The sequence below is a fragment of the Chelmon rostratus genome, chromosome 19, assembly GCF_017976325.1.
Source record: "Chelmon rostratus isolate fCheRos1 chromosome 19, fCheRos1.pri, whole genome shotgun sequence".
In the NCBI taxonomy this organism is placed as follows: Eukaryota; Metazoa; Chordata; class Actinopteri; order Chaetodontiformes; family Chaetodontidae; genus Chelmon; species Chelmon rostratus.
Window position 1 is genome coordinate 4,045,545 of NC_055676.1, and position 17,894 is coordinate 4,063,438.

Sequence of the window (17,894 nt, forward strand, 5' to 3'; positions counted from 1 at the left end):
AGTGTCCTGAAAATGTCTTCTGGGTACCATCTGTTCAACTGTCATCTGAAGGACATCACATTAACAAGATGCAGAAGAAAGAGAAGGAAGCAAGTAGGGATTTTTCCTGTCTTGTCCAAAGCCATGTTGAACCAGGTTTCGTACTTTTGATTTGATGAAATAATTTCACTGATAGTTTTCCATCTTTCTAAAAAGCACCTGTTTGATGACAAATCTGCAGACTCACCTGCCAGCTTGCCCTCCAAGCGAGGTAGCAGAGGCACCGCAGACAAGCAGCGCAACGTTAAGTGTATAACCTTCATCTGACTGCCTGCTATGCGGTCCACATTAAATGTAGTAATTTTCTGTGCATTAATACAGCAATTAGAAGGATGTAATAGACAGGAAAAACTAATAAATAAATTGTTGTCAACAACAATGACACACGTTTAAACAAACTGCATGTCATTGCATTTTATGTTTGAACTTCAGTTCAAGATTATTACTATTTTCTGCTGTTTTATACCAAACAGTTAACTGATTGATTAGTCTGCCAAATACTTAACCTACCAAACAATAGCAACCTGATCACCCTGTCCTCAGTAACACCGTTACAAGAACAGCCAAGTATCTATAAGGTAACATTACTTCAAGCAGTCGTAAATACCATCTCACCAAATGCATGATGGGAAAGAGACTCATAGTTGAGAACAGCCCATTGAGCTAAGAGATGCCAGTTCAACTGTTAGCCAAGGTTTTGCAGATAGAAGACAACAAGGAGAACATATGCGAAGTTTGGGTTTGGCTGGTAGGCTACGTAGCAGGTTCAGGTGCCTTTTGTTGGAACATGTTAAACTCTTCATGAAGTCAATGCATCGACAGAGTCGTTTTTTGTGAACTGACCATCACAGCCTGGATGAGGTGGGACATTAAAAAAAAAGCTTGACACGCTACAATAACCCCTTGAAATGCTGCACTAATTGCTACTGTATGTATGAATGGCTATGATTATTGGCTGACCAAGAAAAAGGCCAAGCTAATGTTAGCTGTCACTCGTATCTCAGAAAATTTTAATGATTTTTCTTTTTTCAAGCTCCAGGCCAAGAGGGCAACTGGCGACTGCATTTACTGTCTTGACCTAACTTTCTACTGACCCTGGTGTGTGTGGAGAAGATTCCCACCCTTGAAAAAAAAAAAAAAAAAACCTCCAACACAGAGAGCAGAGGACAGAAGCAACATGGCCATAAATGACCCCAGAACATAGCAGCATAGCTCTCTGTTCGTTCAGTGAAGCTGGTAGGGAAACCCCTAATTTATTAAATTACATCCACATTTCGCCAAATTCCACTTCACAACTGACTGTATGCCGTTATTCTGACAGTGGAGAGCATGGGGAGGAACATAAGGTTTATGGGGATCAGACAGGTATGAAGGGGCATGCCGATTTACAATTCATCAGAAGCCCTTTAAAGTCTGATCTAGGAGCCAGTGTGTAGATCTTTGATCGTCTTGTTTTGGTGGAAAGAGGTTCAACTAATTCCAGGAGACTAAAAAGGGATGTGTTTAAGTAATTGGTTCTACTGCACTTGCTAGAAAGCTAGCATAGGCTCAGGGATAAGAAGACAGGGTAGCAAGAGAGGCCCCCCCCCCCCACACCAAAAAGTAGCAAGCCTAATTTCCAAGACAACGGCATTCAGTTCAGAAATCACAATGTGTGTCATGGGAAGAACTAACAGCATCATGGCGTCGAATTGTATCTGAATTCAATTCTCAGTTTGGTCAGCACTGAAACAGTTGATGTTGAAAGTAGGGCTGCACAATTATGGAAAAAATGATAATCACGATTATTTGGATCAAAATCACGATTTCGATTATAATCACGATTATGCAAAAGTTTTTCTTTGAGAAGTAGTTTCTGGATGGCATCTCGTATCTTTTGTCCAGCGTTTTGATCATCTCTTTGAATGCCTCGTTGTTAACTGTGTTAATGGGAGCCATGGCTTTGGCTATATAAATGGCAACTGCTTGTGTTATTTCTTGGTGTCTTCTTGATGTTGATGCATATGGTGTTGCAAGATTAAGTGTAGCATTTATGGTTGTCTGCGCTGGGTGTTTGGGACGGATATGCGGGGGTTTGGGGACTTTTCTTTTCATACACTCGTCGTATTTTCCCAAATGATTCTTCTTTAAGTGGTTATACAGATTAGTTGTGTTCCCCTGCGGAGTGGACATAATTCGCCCACAGTCTTTACACAACACCTGCTTTTGTTCGACATCACCTTTTCTGAATCCGAAATAGCTCCATACAACAGATGTGTAGCCCTTTCGAGGAACGAGCTCAGACTCCTCACCTCCGGAAGATTGATCAACTTCTGTTCCCACTGTCTGTTCAGTCATTTTCACCAGAACTCATCTTTATTTTCACTGATTCAGAAATCGGCTCTACAATGGTCACTCTACCAATCCCTCTCGCTCTCACCACTTGAATTTGACTGGTATGATAGCACCGCGCTAGGCGGAGAGGAGCTGAGTTTAGCTTGCTTGTTGGTGGCTACTAATGCGATGCGGCGTGCTCTATGACTACGGCCGCCCCCTGGTGGCTGGTGGACAAATATACTGTTTTTCTTTATGCTGCAGTCAGAAGAGCGCCCACTTATAAAATAATACAGAAAATGACAAAAAAGGAAAAAAATCGCGATTTTGGCTTTGTATAATCGTGGCGGCCAAAATCGCGATTTTGATTAAATTTCGATTAATTGTGCAGCTCTAGTTGAAAGTGAAGTAAAACTACGCCAAGATTCATTTCCCGTTCAACAAAAGAAAAACGGGATTTCTAGACTCTGTACTGCAAAGTCGTTTTTGCAGTGCAATGGTCGTACTGGATTTTAAGACTTGACTACTTCAAGTCTAAAAATAACACTGTCTGACCTTGATGCTCACTTTAGTCTGGACTGTGTGTCTGTCCAGGTGGTTAAAATGGAGCACACAGTGGTAACAAAAGCAGGCTAGTAAAAAAAGAAAACTTCTTCTGGGCCAAAATGATTGCAGGTATTTACACCAGAATTTGTATTTTTGTCAGGGCGGGAAAAAGTGCTGCGAGTGACAAATGCCATAATGAAGGAATCTGCTGTAAGTGGGTCAGCAGCTCCTTTAGGGACAGAAACACCCACTGCTGATTTGATCTGAACCTGAAGAGCTGCAGGCCTTTAACTGAAGCAGCAACCCATGACTGGATACCTGCATGAATGGAATTGTGCCCAAGTTATAAAATCTATGGCTCTACAGACTTACTGTGTAGCTGTTGGCCAGTCAGTAACCTCCATCATATTGGCAGCATGATGATATATTATTCAATATAAGGCTGATGATGTTATATTTATATTTGGTGGTCAACTGACAAAAGCAGTTTTAAGATTCAATAATCTTAATTGTTTAAGCGATTAAGCTAAACTGCCAGCAGTCTCTAGTTTCTTAAATGTGAGGATCAGCTGCTTTTCTGAGTCAAAGAGCCTTGAGCACCTGACTACTTAGTCCTGTGTTGATCAAAGAAAAAATACCATCTGAACAAGAGGAGTACAGACTGTTAACAAGTTGTGAAACTGAGATGGAAAGCAACCTTGATCTAGACGCATCTTGTTTTGTGACCAGTTTAGTTTTAGAATGGCCTAAACAAAAGCCACAACCATAACATTTAAGACATTTGCTGCATGAAATTGCACCTCTGCTCTTTCTCTCTGAAATATTTTATTTCTTAAAAGTTAATTTGTTCATACGGTAGAGAAGGTGATCTTTGCTTCAGGCGAGGCGGCACACCTCCACTATAGAAAAACGCTATTGGAAACCCTCTAGTAATTGAAAAGTAGCAGAAAAGTGGAGCAATGTTCACATAAGAAAATTATTCCTCTCATTCTAAGATGCTCTCACACTGTGGAAAAAGTGCAGCATACAATGACCTCTGAGTAGAGAAAGTAAGCACTGTTATTCTGTGAGGTCATGTGATCTACATTTCAAAATACACACCAATATATACTTCTACTGCAAACACAATGAGGTAAAACAGCATATCTCTCAAAAGCTGAACAGGAGAGATCCTTGAAAGTATTTTAATTTTTGGCTATGCCTGAAACAGACCAGGTAAATACACAGCTGACAGTGCCAACAGACTACACCAGAGCACCTCCACCGCAGTCATGTAACAGAACAGAGCATGTGCTGACCTTTCTTCCACATTACCATTTCAATCACCTCAATCAAAGCAAAAAGGATCACAGTGTACCTACCTGCATTTTAATCAGAGCAAATGGAGCAAATCAACCCATCTCACAAACAACCACTGGCATAAAGACTGATGATAGGGACACAAAACATTTCTTCAAGTACCACCACAGCTCAAGAAAACCTTCCTCCTCAGTAGGAAAGTTCATATTGTTCACCATGGTACCTTCTGAGCAGCCATCAACAGCAGGCTACGACGGCTGCCTGCCTGCTAGAGCTGCTACGAAAGCTGGTTTTCATTATTCATTATTTGTTGAATAATTGTTTTAAAAAAAAGCAAGAACACAAAATAAGGACAGCTGCCCATAACAAATTCCTGGAGCACAGGGTGATCTTCCAACTGCTAACTTTTCCCCAAACAAAAGTTAAAGTCTACAGAAATTAGGTTTTTGATAGGAGTGAGACAAAAGCTGTAATTCCTCACACTGGATAAGCTTGAACTTTAAAAAGGCACTGTCATATGTAAATGACCTGAGCAATTACAACACAGTTCATTTTTTGATGATGACCGAGTTGATTGGACCATCATCATTTTGACACTTGTTATCGTATCTGCAATTGGTTGCTAAAATTTGAGTCAATATACACACACACAAAAACAAAACATTCCACTCAAAACGGAGTTGCAATGATTAATCGTCAACTATTTTGATACTTGATTTATCAGTTAAAATAATTTCTGAAGTCAGAATTCTCATTCCAGCTTCTTAAATACAGATATTTTGGGGTTTTTTTCCCTCTTAACAGTAAACCAACTATCTTTGGGTTGAAGACAAAACAAGACATCTGAGAACATCATCTTGGGCTTTGGGAAACACTGATCCAACATTTTATCATTTGACATGTTTATATAGAACTTATCAATTTATAAAGAAAATAATCGATAGATTAATCGTCAAGAAAAAATAATTGCTGCAGTCTGAATGCTCAATAAATACTTCAAATGGGCAAGTTTCAGTACGGTCGCTGCAATAAGCAAGGAGAGGATTTAGCAGAAAAATGTAAAAGTCTGGTTTCCACAAAACAATGAACAGTCAGTCATTACCAAAGACCATATCGTTGGGGCAAGAGGGTTAGACTTGGAATTACAGGGACAAACAAGTTTTAAATATAGACTCAGAGAGGGCATAGTATAATGCAATGTTGTGTAAACTGGTTTCGTGTCCTTGTAATCTGAGAAAACAAAAGCAGGAAAACAGAGTTCTTAACACTTTTTGGACAGTAGTATTAAAACCCCTTGTTCACACAGCACACTTCAGTAGATCCCATAGTAACATATAGACATAGCTTGGCTTTGAACATGAGACACATTTGAGACAGGAGCATACAGGAAATGCAAATCACAGTGTGAATATCACTGCATGTGTTAGAAAGTATCAGCAGCCATACCCTCCTGATAAGATTACCCTGGTTACAAAAGAAGACAAAAAAACAGACACCTCCAACAACAAGAGCTCCCAAACCTGATTTACTTCAAGATGATTGTTATATGAGCGGGGGGGGGGGGGGGGGGGGGGGGGGGGTGTTTCCTGGTAAAAGAGGAAACCCACAAATGAGTCAAGGAATGGCATCAAACTTCCTTTTATTTTTAGATGACTCAGAATACCAGAAACTTTTTTCTACAAAAAGACCAAACTCAGTAAATTAAGTCATTTGAGAGGCTCACTGGCATGCGTGCAGTGGGTTGAGCTGTGATGTGCTCTGATAATTCACTTAAATGGTTAAAAATCATTGCCAAACTAAAATGTTACATTAAATGAAGTAATTGAAGATGGGCCTTGTCCAGTATCTTGTTATGATTGGCCAGTGATCTAGATTTTCCAGACACACTGGGTCACTTTTAAAGTTTCGTATCACTCAGATTTGCAATGGTGCCAAAAAACACTGAACCAGCCCAGCGAGCTACAGACACAATCTACACAACAACAACAATTTCACTTTTCACAATTCATTCTGTAAATCTTGGGGATCAGAAAACGAAACGGTTCATCCTACAATAACCTAGAGGACTTAAGACAGAAACTTTGATATGAAAAGAGACTACATAGATTTCAGCCAAATCCTGACACCTTTTGCTTGTTGTTTTCAGGTGTGTCTACTCTGCTAGCCATAGGGGTAGGTGGCCACCTTTCTACGTTTACTGTATATAGGGCTTCATACCTAAGGATTTCAAAGTCTGATTGGTCCGTTTTCATGTGTTTCTGGATTAATATATTGATCATTTATGCTATGAAATGGAAGGGAAAAAAGGTGATGTCTAAGATGTCAAGCATTTTTGCTTGATAAAAGACTTCAGTGATTAAATCACCAAAATTGTTGCAGCCTGCCAACTGATCAATTGCTTAAATGTGTATAATTTTTTACATTTCATAGACTTAAGCTGTATTCATAATGCGTTAAGTGGTTATGGCATGGCTATGGTATAACGGTCATGCACCTCTTTAAATGTACTCTTAACTACATGTCAGGGATAACAGGGCTACAAGTAGGACGCACTGACCCAAATAGCTGGATTGGATGACAGACATATCCCCATTGTCACCAATATGACGGATATCGATCTAGCACTAGGCTTGCAAAATGGGAAATGTGGGCTGTCATTAATTGAACGCATGCCTATCCTGGAGATGCTGATAGAGTCTCTGCATCCCTACTATCTCCCCAGGCTAATTCCCACTGTTGTCAGCTGTGTTTTATATCCCACCTGCAATAATGTGGTGGGTCTGGTCAACAACATCACACTATTACACTAAAAACGAGGACTTGTAACTAAGGAAGCTAATGGTATGTTGGCTAACTATTGCGGAGATCCAGTGTTTATCTTGAGGGATTATAACTGTTGCTTTCCAAAGTCAAAGAAATATTTGTCACAAAATAATGGAATATCTGGAAAGATTTGTAATCTTGTGTCCTTCCCATTTCAATTCACAAGGGGGGCAGAATGGAACCACATGCCAATATAAATGTAGTCCAGACTCAAGTACAAAAATCACACAGACTAGTCATCATCATCATGACTTGTTGCATGAAGAAAACTTTTCATGTCAACATTTAAGTCCTGACTCATCATGTCAGCCTGACCTACTGCTCACTGCTGACGTACATTTAATGCTGAGCGAGGCAGAGTTTAGTGTTGATCAACACCATGTCAACCAGAGAACTCATTTCAGTGCAGCAGGGTTTTCAGACAATGCAGATTCTGTTTGTTGATTCCATTGTTGTCATCAGAAAGAGTGTCTAACCATGTGGTGGATGAATAAAATTTCAACAATTCAATAAGAAAATATTACAAATGCAAGGAATATCAATGAATTTGATGTGAAGACACCACGTAAGTGGGTCTGACAGAGATCGTGGAAATCATAGGGCCCGAAAAGTACTATGTGGATCTTTTTAGAAAAATCTTGTCATTAATGACACAGGTGGCCGTTAAATGAACTGCATCCTGCACTGAATACTGGAAAACAAGTCACAAACATATTTAAGGCTATCAACAAATATTCTAAATTTGAATACATAATTTTAAAACAAAACAAGTGAAAATTAATATTCAATTGAGAAAAAAACACCAAGGTGCAATGTGATCCGTTCACTCAAACCACTGGCTGAGGTGATTTGGGATGCATGTGACTACATTTCATTTGTAGTGTAAGTGTAATGCGTCCTGATGTGTCTGACAAGGAAGGAACAGGAGCATACCTTAATTACGTAGGACGCAGTGCTTATTTTGGTTACAGTGCATCAAAAAAATGGAGAGAAGCACTGATGTACGTGCATTACAAGTTTCTTTTGTCTTGTCTTTCGCTTACCTGCAACTTGCAAATGACTTTGTCCTGTCAGTCTCAACAGTCGGAATAGCCCGTACATGTATATTAATTATTGGCACAGATTTGATTTCTTAGCCAGCTGTTAGCCAGTGTGTAACAAACATGGCAACAGGTAATAACTGTGTGCTAGACTCTAGCATAAGTGACGTAGGTAGCAATGAAATCTGAACATAAGTGGTCAGTTGGACACTTTGGAAAAATATGATAGACACGTGTGAATGGCAATATGTCTCGGCTATCCAGTTGTGATCAGAACACCCAATAGCATGTTAACGCCAGGTGTAAATAGGGCCTTCAAAAACAATTAGTGGTAACAACAAGCTCTTTTAGTGGGCATGTGTTGACCGTGCTCAAACGTCCAGAGGGATTACGTTGCAGCCTGTGTGGATGCAGCAGTTTCGCACAATACTGGACCGGTTTCAAATATTGCTGTCTCCATCTTCACTGACACACAAAGAAAATAGAGTCCATAAACAAAGCTAATATATGAATCCTGGAATTTTTATCACAGTACGCTGAAATCTTCCAGGGCACGTGAATCAGCACCATTTTTTTCTTTTTTGGGTAAAAAAAAACAAAAAAACAATGGCTATCCGCAAACATAATTTTCATTGCCTGAAAATACGTATCCATTCAGAAAGTATTTTTCCAGCGATTACATTAGTGAGCAAGCAAGCTAAGGTTAGCCTGATGTGTCATGAATCTGGCATTGGTTGCTGATAAGTAACTTGCAAACAGCAAGTTAACCAATTTACGGGCCACATCAGCCTTGGCTGTCTGGATGAATTAGCTAACATTATCCACTCCAGACAGTATTTTGCTAAGTTGGCTCGTTTGCAATTTGTCAACCTTAGCCATTAAAACCACAATATTACAACATATTTCAGCATTTGCAGCAATGTTAGTTTTGAATTTGCACTTTGTGTTGGACTCTGTGTTGTGGTGGACACCAGTTGTTTGTTGACATTAGTGGACTCCATTTGTAAGCTAACATTAGCGACTGCTGCAGACTGTTGGAGCTGTAGGGGAGATGTCACATTCTTTGGATTTTTGGAGTCCATTCCATAGAGATCAAACTACAGGCTGCTACAGAAAAACCAAGAAACTCAGGCAGGGTCTCATTTTTTAAGTTATGGTACAATCCGTTCACACATTGGGAATACAAAGCAATTAAGACAAATAGATTGCTTTACAACGTTAGATATTTTACCTTTAAATTACGCTATTGTCGGATGAAAATGCAGATTAAATGCAGACTGATTTGAAAACTCACTTCAGCATTATCTAATGATGGTAATATAACTTTCACACTTTGAGAGCACTTAACACCTCAGCTAAACAATTTCCTGGGGATGTCCTGTACTGAATTGAACAGAATCTAACAGATGCCTAGGACAATAGGTAAAATACATGTTGAAAACTAAAACATGAATTGCAAAATGGCTTGCTGTAAAGTAAAGGACTGTAAAGTAAATGTGAGATGTAGTAAATGGGATGCAACATGCAAATTCACTGTAACTGAGACCCCAAACTGCAGGGAATTATATATTCTGGTGTTTTGTTTCTTCAAGGATGTATTCTCTTGGGTTACCATTTCAGGGTCTGTACAGAAACCCATTGACTTTCTGTCTGGAAAACTGCACACCCTGCACTTTGATCCAATCAGCACAGTAACATACTTCAATACGACCTTAAGTATGCAAACCTGTATGAGAGTATTCTCCTTCTCCTTGCAGTGCCAGAAATTTTAAAGTCCGACCCCCTCAAACTGCACACTGCTGCTGCATAATTTGGATTGAGGAAGCTTTCACCACTTTGTCTTGTCAAAATTATGAAAAATGTCTGCTTCTACCCCTTCAAAATCCTTTGTGTGCCTTTTCTGTCATTTTGCATACATTAGCACAAGATTAGTTCATGATGACAAAATAAGATCCTGTGGCTGCAGGATACCGTTTGGAAAGACCTCAAAAATGTGAACTAAAAATGATTTGGTGAATTTAGTACCACATAGAAAACACAGAATGATGTTTGGGTCTCAAACAGCAAGAGAGTGAGAGTCCTCTAAAAAAAAAAATAAAGTAGCAATGTTTTGATAAGGGTTTGCTACCAAAATATCACAACTTTCTCAATCTTTTCTCAAAATTAAATTTTTCTAATGACTTTCTCAAAACACCCTTCTTCAAACTGAAGATTTTTCTTTCAAAACATTTACTTGCATGACGGTGATAAAAATATAAGAGTACAGCACACCATCTTATATTTTTATCACTGTCATGCAAGTAAATGTTTTGATTAAAAAAAGGTCTATATTAACTTAAAGGGCCAATTATCTTGATACAGCTATTAACTGAAGGCACAAGCAAATTACAGATTATTTCAAATCATAATCATTTAACTGCAAAAACTCTTTGGGGTTTTGAAACCGCAGATTCAACAGGCATAGAGCTGCAATGAACCGTCTACCTACCAAAATAGTAGATCATTGTGGGCTATATAAATGCTGTCACACTGGAGGTCATGGTAATGCAATTTTCCCCAGTAACAGAAATGGTTGCAGTGTACTCCTCCTCCTCCCTCTGTCCACCACCCCGCCCACTTCAAGAACCAAGCACACCCCCACACAGCCCCTCCTCATATAGCTGAGGATCTGGGTCTTGCGCATGGTATCACAGTAACCGTGGAGGAAAAATACATCCATTTTAATCAGGCCAGCGTTGCTTCTGCTGCTGCTCTTGCCACTATCTAATTTGCGTGACGTCTTGTTCAGACAGACGCACACAATCTCAATCTGTGTGCACATACATGTATGTTTGGGGTTGGTTTGGAGCTGAGAATGACAAGGAGGTGGTGGTAGTGGTGGTTGTATGTAAAGGGAATGTGTGCACATTACAAGCACTAGTTTAGATTCACTGTTTCCCCTTAAGGTGTCTTGCACAGATTTCAAGAAACTGAAATCTGTGCAAGACACAAGCAGCCAAACACAGCTCACTCTGCCTCTCTGAGCTGTTTTATAATTTAGACTACATGCAAACTAGTGCTGAAAAGATTAGTAACTGCATTAATAAAATTATGCCAAAGTTATGTAAATATTTTATGTACCTGGGACCTCTTCAATGTCATTAATGACCCTTGACACAGGACTGTCAGACTACTTATCTCCAAGAACTCATTTTAAACATTTCATTCATTGAATGAAATTAAATAATAAACTCAGATTGTTGCAAATCTTGCAAAACAAAATATGGGCAAAAAAACATGTTGGGTGAGGCCAACGCAACTAAAATCATGATTTAACCTGACCAAGAAAGGCCTCTTCTCTTTTACAGTCACTACAAACCATATGCTTTCACCTTTTCACTAAATGTGACAGTCCTGGATGAAAAATAGCTGGAAACATTAGTAGCGAATATATTTAATATTGGGTAAATAAAAAGATCAGTGTTTGGCAGTAAATGGTATTAAAAGTAAAAGACTGAATTAGTGCCACAACGTTTAGAGAATCGATTGTTTCATTTTTTCTTGATGGACTAATGACTTAATAACCAGCCACCAAACTAAGCCAAACATTCCAGATTATGAAATGTTGAGAATTTCTGTAGGGGTGCAACGAGTTAGTTATTTAGTATTTTATCACTGTTTCAACCAATGGCACAAACCCAAAGACATTAAAGTATCAATGAAATGAAAATCAGCTAACCAAATTTGAGAAGCTGGAAAATCTTTTTTAACGATTTATCTATTATCAAAGCTGGAGGTTAAATGTCAGTCATTTGACTAGTCAATTTATAGAAATTCAACACTCATTTAGCACTTTTTGGTTCATTAACTAAATATCTAAGTTTTATCTAAGATTGTTGGACAAAACAAGCAATATGATGATGATGCTCTAGAATCATTTACATTTCTCACCATTTTCTGGTATTTTATAGAACTAATAACAATTAATTTGAAAACAAATGAACAGATAATGGAAATTATCGATAGTTGCTGCACAAGTGAAAAATTGCTCTGCAAGTACAACCAGTTGGTAATAAAAGCCTAACCTTTGGCCACTTCTCTCATAATTAGGCCCTTACTGGGATCACCTGTGGCCGCGGTCACTTCTCTTCCTCCATGCCCTCAGCTGCTGCTGCCCTACAGGGACTGCGGTGCTGCTTACTCCCCCCTGCTGTCAGTTTCATCGCTCCGTAGCAATCCACCGTAACCCCTTTTTCTTCCCCCAGCCGTCCCTCTCCCTCTGTCGGCTTCCACTTGGGGAATAAATAAATAAATTACCAACCTCGCTGGGGGTGGTGATGGCAGAGGAGAATCCCACAATGGAGGTGAATGAGAGATCAGGACATGAATAGGCGTCAACACAGTACAAGAAGCAGGGGTTTATTCGCGACGGCTGCGTGTTTTCAGGGGGAAATTAATTGACCGCAGGGCTAATTGACCACGAATGAGCAACGACAAGCAGACGCTGTACAGCAGGCAACACAAACTAAACGGGCCTTTCAGCTCCCCTTTCCCGTTTCCCTTTCATTTCCAGAAAAGAGATATTGAGCTAAAGCACCCAAGCTAAATCAATAACCGATTTAAAAATACGAACGAGCTCCTCAAATTCATTTCAAGCGCACACAAAGCAGCAAATGTCTCGTTTTAGTCCCCAAGAGACGCTATTTAGGGGTTTCTTTTCTAAAAAGGGCAAGGTTGAGTAGCCCAAGGTGTAGCCAAGCACGGTCATTCCTTAAAGGAGCAGTAAAGACAGGTGTAATGTGTAACCGCTCGGTAATGTTAGCTAACATCAGCGTACACGGTGCGTGTTTCCCAGCGCCGTGATTCCCCCCCACACACAAGAACATATAAACCAACACACACACACACAGCGGATTGGGGACTTACCGTGAACGTAAATGCAGTGCTGGAAACATATTACCATCGGCAGCAGAAGGATCCCCGGTGTGGACGTGACCATCTCTCGCAGTGCACCGTACGCTTGCTAGCTGAGCGCTCGCGGGCTGCCTCTCTGCCCTGCCTGCCTGCGTTTCTCGCTGGCTCGCGCTGGCCTGCTTGCTCTTTGATTTTGCCGGTTCACGCGCAAACCACACATACACGCGCACTCACACACAGCCACACACGCGGAGGGGAAGAGAAGAGAACGACCGCTCCTGCCGACGCCACCGCCACCGACCGACCTACCAGCAGCACGCGTTGCAGAGAACTGCGGCCAGAGAGGGGTGGTGAGAATAAAACGGAGGTGGCCGCCGCGCAGACCACGCGCCTTTTGATCTCGTCCTACAAACACGCGCCGTGGGGGCCGTTCCGTCTCACGTTCGCTCCTCTCGAGCTGAAATCCATTTCCTTAAATTGACGGTAACGAGCGGCCCCGGTGACCGATTTGTTAGTGGTACTACACAGAGCCCGTCACAGCTGAGGAGGATTTTTTTTCTTCCTTCAGTACGTCTTTGGGACATGTTAACCCTTCACTATCCGCATGAAATAATAAAATAATAAAGCAGATTTTATTTACATACAGACAGGAAAAATCAGTTAGATAGATAGATAGATAGATAGATAGATAGATAGATGGGAGGGTCAGTAAAAGATGTTTTATTGGAAAACAATCAATGATCAAAAGTGTCATTGATAATGTCTTTTATCAATTACAATGTCCACCGTTCATTTTAGTCAGTCACCAGTCTGATTTCAGAAATACTCCTCCACCTTCAGCCACAAAGGTGGAGCTGATCAGTGTGATCAATGCTGTGTTGTGATCATTTCAAATGCAAAATCTGTCAACTTTCATCAGAACAGCAGCAATATACTGTACAGAAATTGCACACTAAAGCTCCACCAGGACAAAGTAAAGTACTTTTCTAACCTCTAGTCCTAACCTGTACTTTTCAGTTAGTTCAGTGTCTTTCTAAGCTGAAATGTCCATGATTTGCACATGTACATAAGTAACACTTAAAAGTGTGCCTATATTTTGATAAACAGTGGCCACTGTGACCCCAAGTGGTAGTTCCAGGATAATGGCAAATTAAATTTGCATACATTTCCCGAGATTCTCTGACTTACTGTCAACAGGGCACCTTGATTACCAAATGACCAGTCTTTATGTAGTACATATCTATAAGTGGTACTAGGTATTGTACCTGAATCTCACTATTCAGTATGTCAAAATGATAGAAGACTAAATGTGTTATCATTTTGGCAACTAAGGACTTAAAGTGCCAAACACTCCAAAAGCACCATATTTTACCTTTCAGTCTTGGTTTAATTTCCAATCATTTTGTAGGAGCAGATGTCAGTCGGCTGTTCAAACACAGAATACTTGAAAAATGTTGGAAGCAAAGTCAGCTCTTACATTTTCATCCCTCCGTCTGTCTGATGCTATTTCTCCCCATTTTGATCAGCAGGCCTTTGGCTTTTCCAGAGGGCTGTGCGCTGCCAGGTTTCATAGGCTCTCACAGTTCTTATCAGAGGATTGAACCTCATCTTCACTGATGGCTGATGGCTGCTGATACACCCCAAGGCTCATTCTGCCCCAGATTTTTACATTCCCTGAAAAAAGAAAAAAAAAAGAAAAGAAAAAACAAACCACTGTACAATTCTGTGAGGGGAAGTGTCTCTGTCTCTCTGACAGTCAGTGCCTCGTTCATGCAGTCACCTCCAAACAAACACCAACATACCGATGGCAGATCTAACGGTTTAAAATCCAGTCTCCTGTGAAATACAACTGTGGAAAGTCATTATTTACAGGCTCACCAGCTGCTGTGATCTGAACTGGGGCAAAGAATTAGAGCTTTGAAGAAACAGTAGTTTTTATTTTCCTATGGCAACAAATGATGCTAATATATTTGCAGAGGCAATGCAGCTGTCGATCAGTACCACACAGTCAAACAGATGACTCAGTGAATAGCGTTCGATTCCAGGCTGGGCCAGGGCTTTTTTATGTTGCTTTCCTCTGTGGGCTCCGGTTTCCTTCACCATCAAAAACAGGTATATTAGCTCAATTCTCCTGTCACTGCCTTTAACAAGGTATTGGCTCAGAACTGGAGTTTGGCACCGCTCAGTGGCTCCCGACTGCTTCTCAGGAACAGGTTAAATGTGGACATCGAAGTTCACTACATTTTACTGCGTGTATCATGAGAATAAACCCTGGTTTACATTATAAACACTATAAATATTATGTGCAGCATGAAGTGAAATCAACAATTCTTCTGTCAACTGGCTGTTCAGAATTAAAGTAGCACTGCTTTGGTTTGTGTGCGTCCAATCCAGGAAGTTATAACAGTGACGATCATTTTGTCCTCTCATGTGGAAAAGCTACGATTCTGAAGTAATCTAATCTCTCATATGTGTTTGCAGGTATTTGATTGGCCATCACAGTGCACTGCCAGATGATGCTGCAGCAAAGCAAGGTCTGAGCTGCTGCACCAAAACAGTGGACTCGATGAGACAAAGGAGAGGACTGCATTTTATTTTCTGCATGGTAATGTTAATGTGAACACATACTGGTGTTTGAATGCAAATTTGGAAGAATTTGGACATAGCCAGGCCAGCTTTTTCCTCCCTGTTTCCAGTCTGTATAGTAATTGCCTGCTGGCCTTGGCTTCACATTTAGTGAAAAATTCCCAGGATGCACAGTGTAAGAGTGAAGACACTCCAGAGAGAGAAAAGGGACACCTGGCCTGTGGCTTTTGGGCAACTGTGGACTATGGAAATGTCCTATTAGAGCAGAGATATGATGATTAAAATGCTTTAAACACAAATCTTTGCGCACACCACTGGCACTGTGTGATTAACCAGTCTGCAGTCGCTGCTTTTGGAAAGCTAATAATTTTGTGCGCTGTCAAAAACCTCTAATCAAACATGGCAGATAGATGTCACTGAATGGTGTCAACCAGCACAAAACCCAAGGTGAACATTTACAGCACCAGATGGCTCCATTTAAGCCACTTTCCCCCACACGCATGGTAACCTGTAAATGGTGTGTCATGTGGGAACAGAAGAAGAGGAAGTTGGTTTTCCATAAGCAGTTAATTTCTTTACAGTTGCAGAAATCTGCCACCATAAAAAATAACCACGGCAGCTATATGCCCAGGTTAAAAAGCTACGGATGCATCACAAAACCAGACCCCTGGTAGGGTTTTAGTTTTTCATTTTCATCTTTCATCATCCTGGAGAAGAGACATTTAGAAGGCAGAGAACGACACGCAGCCCACAGATCTCATCACTTCCTCAGACCAAACAGCTTTATCCTCATCTCAGCAGGACGCTGCAGGGGCTCTCACCACGGGCTGAAAGTAGATATTTAATCATGGCCAGAACTGGGCCAGGTTTATGAAGATGTTTGTAGCCAGAGGGGGAGCTCCTTTATCCCTCTGTGAAGGAGAGCTGCTAGCCTTGTCTTTTGGATCTTTATTTTCTCTACTTAGCCTTTAGAGAAGGTGGCGGAGAAGGGAGAGGAGGCTTGGCGGTGATTTAATGCCACACCAGAACGATTCCTCTTGTCCAAAATGAGCTATAACCTACTGCAAACTGATCCCACTCATTGGAACAACACTGAGATTTATTAATGTAATATACCACACTTGAAAAAAATGAGAAAGGAGCTGCAAACTTGTCAGCTTGGTGTGATACAAATATATAATATAATGAATCCATGAAGATTAATGAATGGATGGATCACAATTAACTAATCCAGTCATTTGTTTTATTACACTGCTTAGCGATGAACTTGGGACATGCTGTGATCTCTGTGTGCTCCCGTTGGACCAAAAGTGCTGTTCAGCACCACAGACAGCGACACTCAAAGCTGGTTATCCTCATCTGGAAGGTTGTTGTTGACACACACTGTTTACTTTGATTGGCTGTTCACTGGGACATTCTACTCCTAATTTCTGAAATTTCTTGGATCCTTCTTTTGCACAGTGCCTCGCTTCCAAGACTGCAGCCACAAGACACAAAGATGAATTGCTGCTTGGTGCAAAGTCATGTTCCAAGCTTCAAATTTCAAGGTTTTACTTGTCACATGCTCAATATTTCTCTTCAGTGCGCTGTGAAATGCTTATTTCCCCCTGTGTTACGCATAAATAATATCATATACATAATATATATACCTGTATATGCAAATGCTGAATATGGTATAGCTATTAAAGGGCTGTAGGGGAGGGGTGGAGGTAAATGGTCAGCATCAGCAGTGTAGTCAATCAGGAAGCCTGGCAGTGTCCTTGTTCAGGATCCGGATGGCCTGAGGGAAGTAACTCTTGTAGCCTCTCTGTTCAGGTCCAGTGACTGTGGTCACATTTCCCTGACTGCAACAGTTTAAAGAGAACATTGTTTGGATGACTTAAGCCTTTTATGATTCTGCTGACCTCGGTCCTGGTCTTGGAGTTCACCCCCTGTGGTACGTTAGGACTCTTTGCAGGCTGTCAGTAGTTTTACAGACATCTCTTTTTAGAAAGGATGTTTATTTTAAGTTGCAGTACTTTGGTTGGCCACTGGGCAGCCGGACGTGCATTTGCCACTTCAGCTAAACAGTCCTCATCCTTAAAGTCTGAGCTCTTTTGGAACCAAAACGCCACAGTTTGAAAACACTGCTGATAAAGTAAAAATCCTGCTGTTTTGTAGCTTGTCCAAGTTTGGGTAATTGGGAAAAGGGCTCATTGATACCCTCTATTATGTTCTTGTGGAGATCTGCAGCCTCCCCTCCTTCTCCCTTTTGTGCTGTGGTGTTTTTTTCCCCTCCTCTTGTCTCTCCCCTGTCTGTAATGGTACCTCTGCAGGGCGGGGCCGACAGGTCAGTCCAACTGAGTACAGGCGTGT

General features: G+C 40.8%; 1 protein-coding gene across 2 annotated transcripts in view; it reads right to left on the reverse strand.

Moving 5' to 3' along the window:
• Window positions 1-13,096, reverse strand: part of vldlr (very low density lipoprotein receptor) — a 64,168-nt gene extending 51,072 nt beyond the window's left edge. For both annotated transcript variants that reach the window (XM_041960833.1, XM_041960832.1), the window contains exon 1: window positions 12,966-13,096. In XM_041960833.1, the coding sequence (XP_041816767.1) occupies window positions 12,966-13,038 (73 nt within the window). In that variant the 5' untranslated portion in view covers window positions 13,039-13,096. The remainder of the gene's footprint in view (window positions 1-12,965) is intronic.
• Window positions 13,097-17,894: the final 4,798 nt, after the last annotated feature.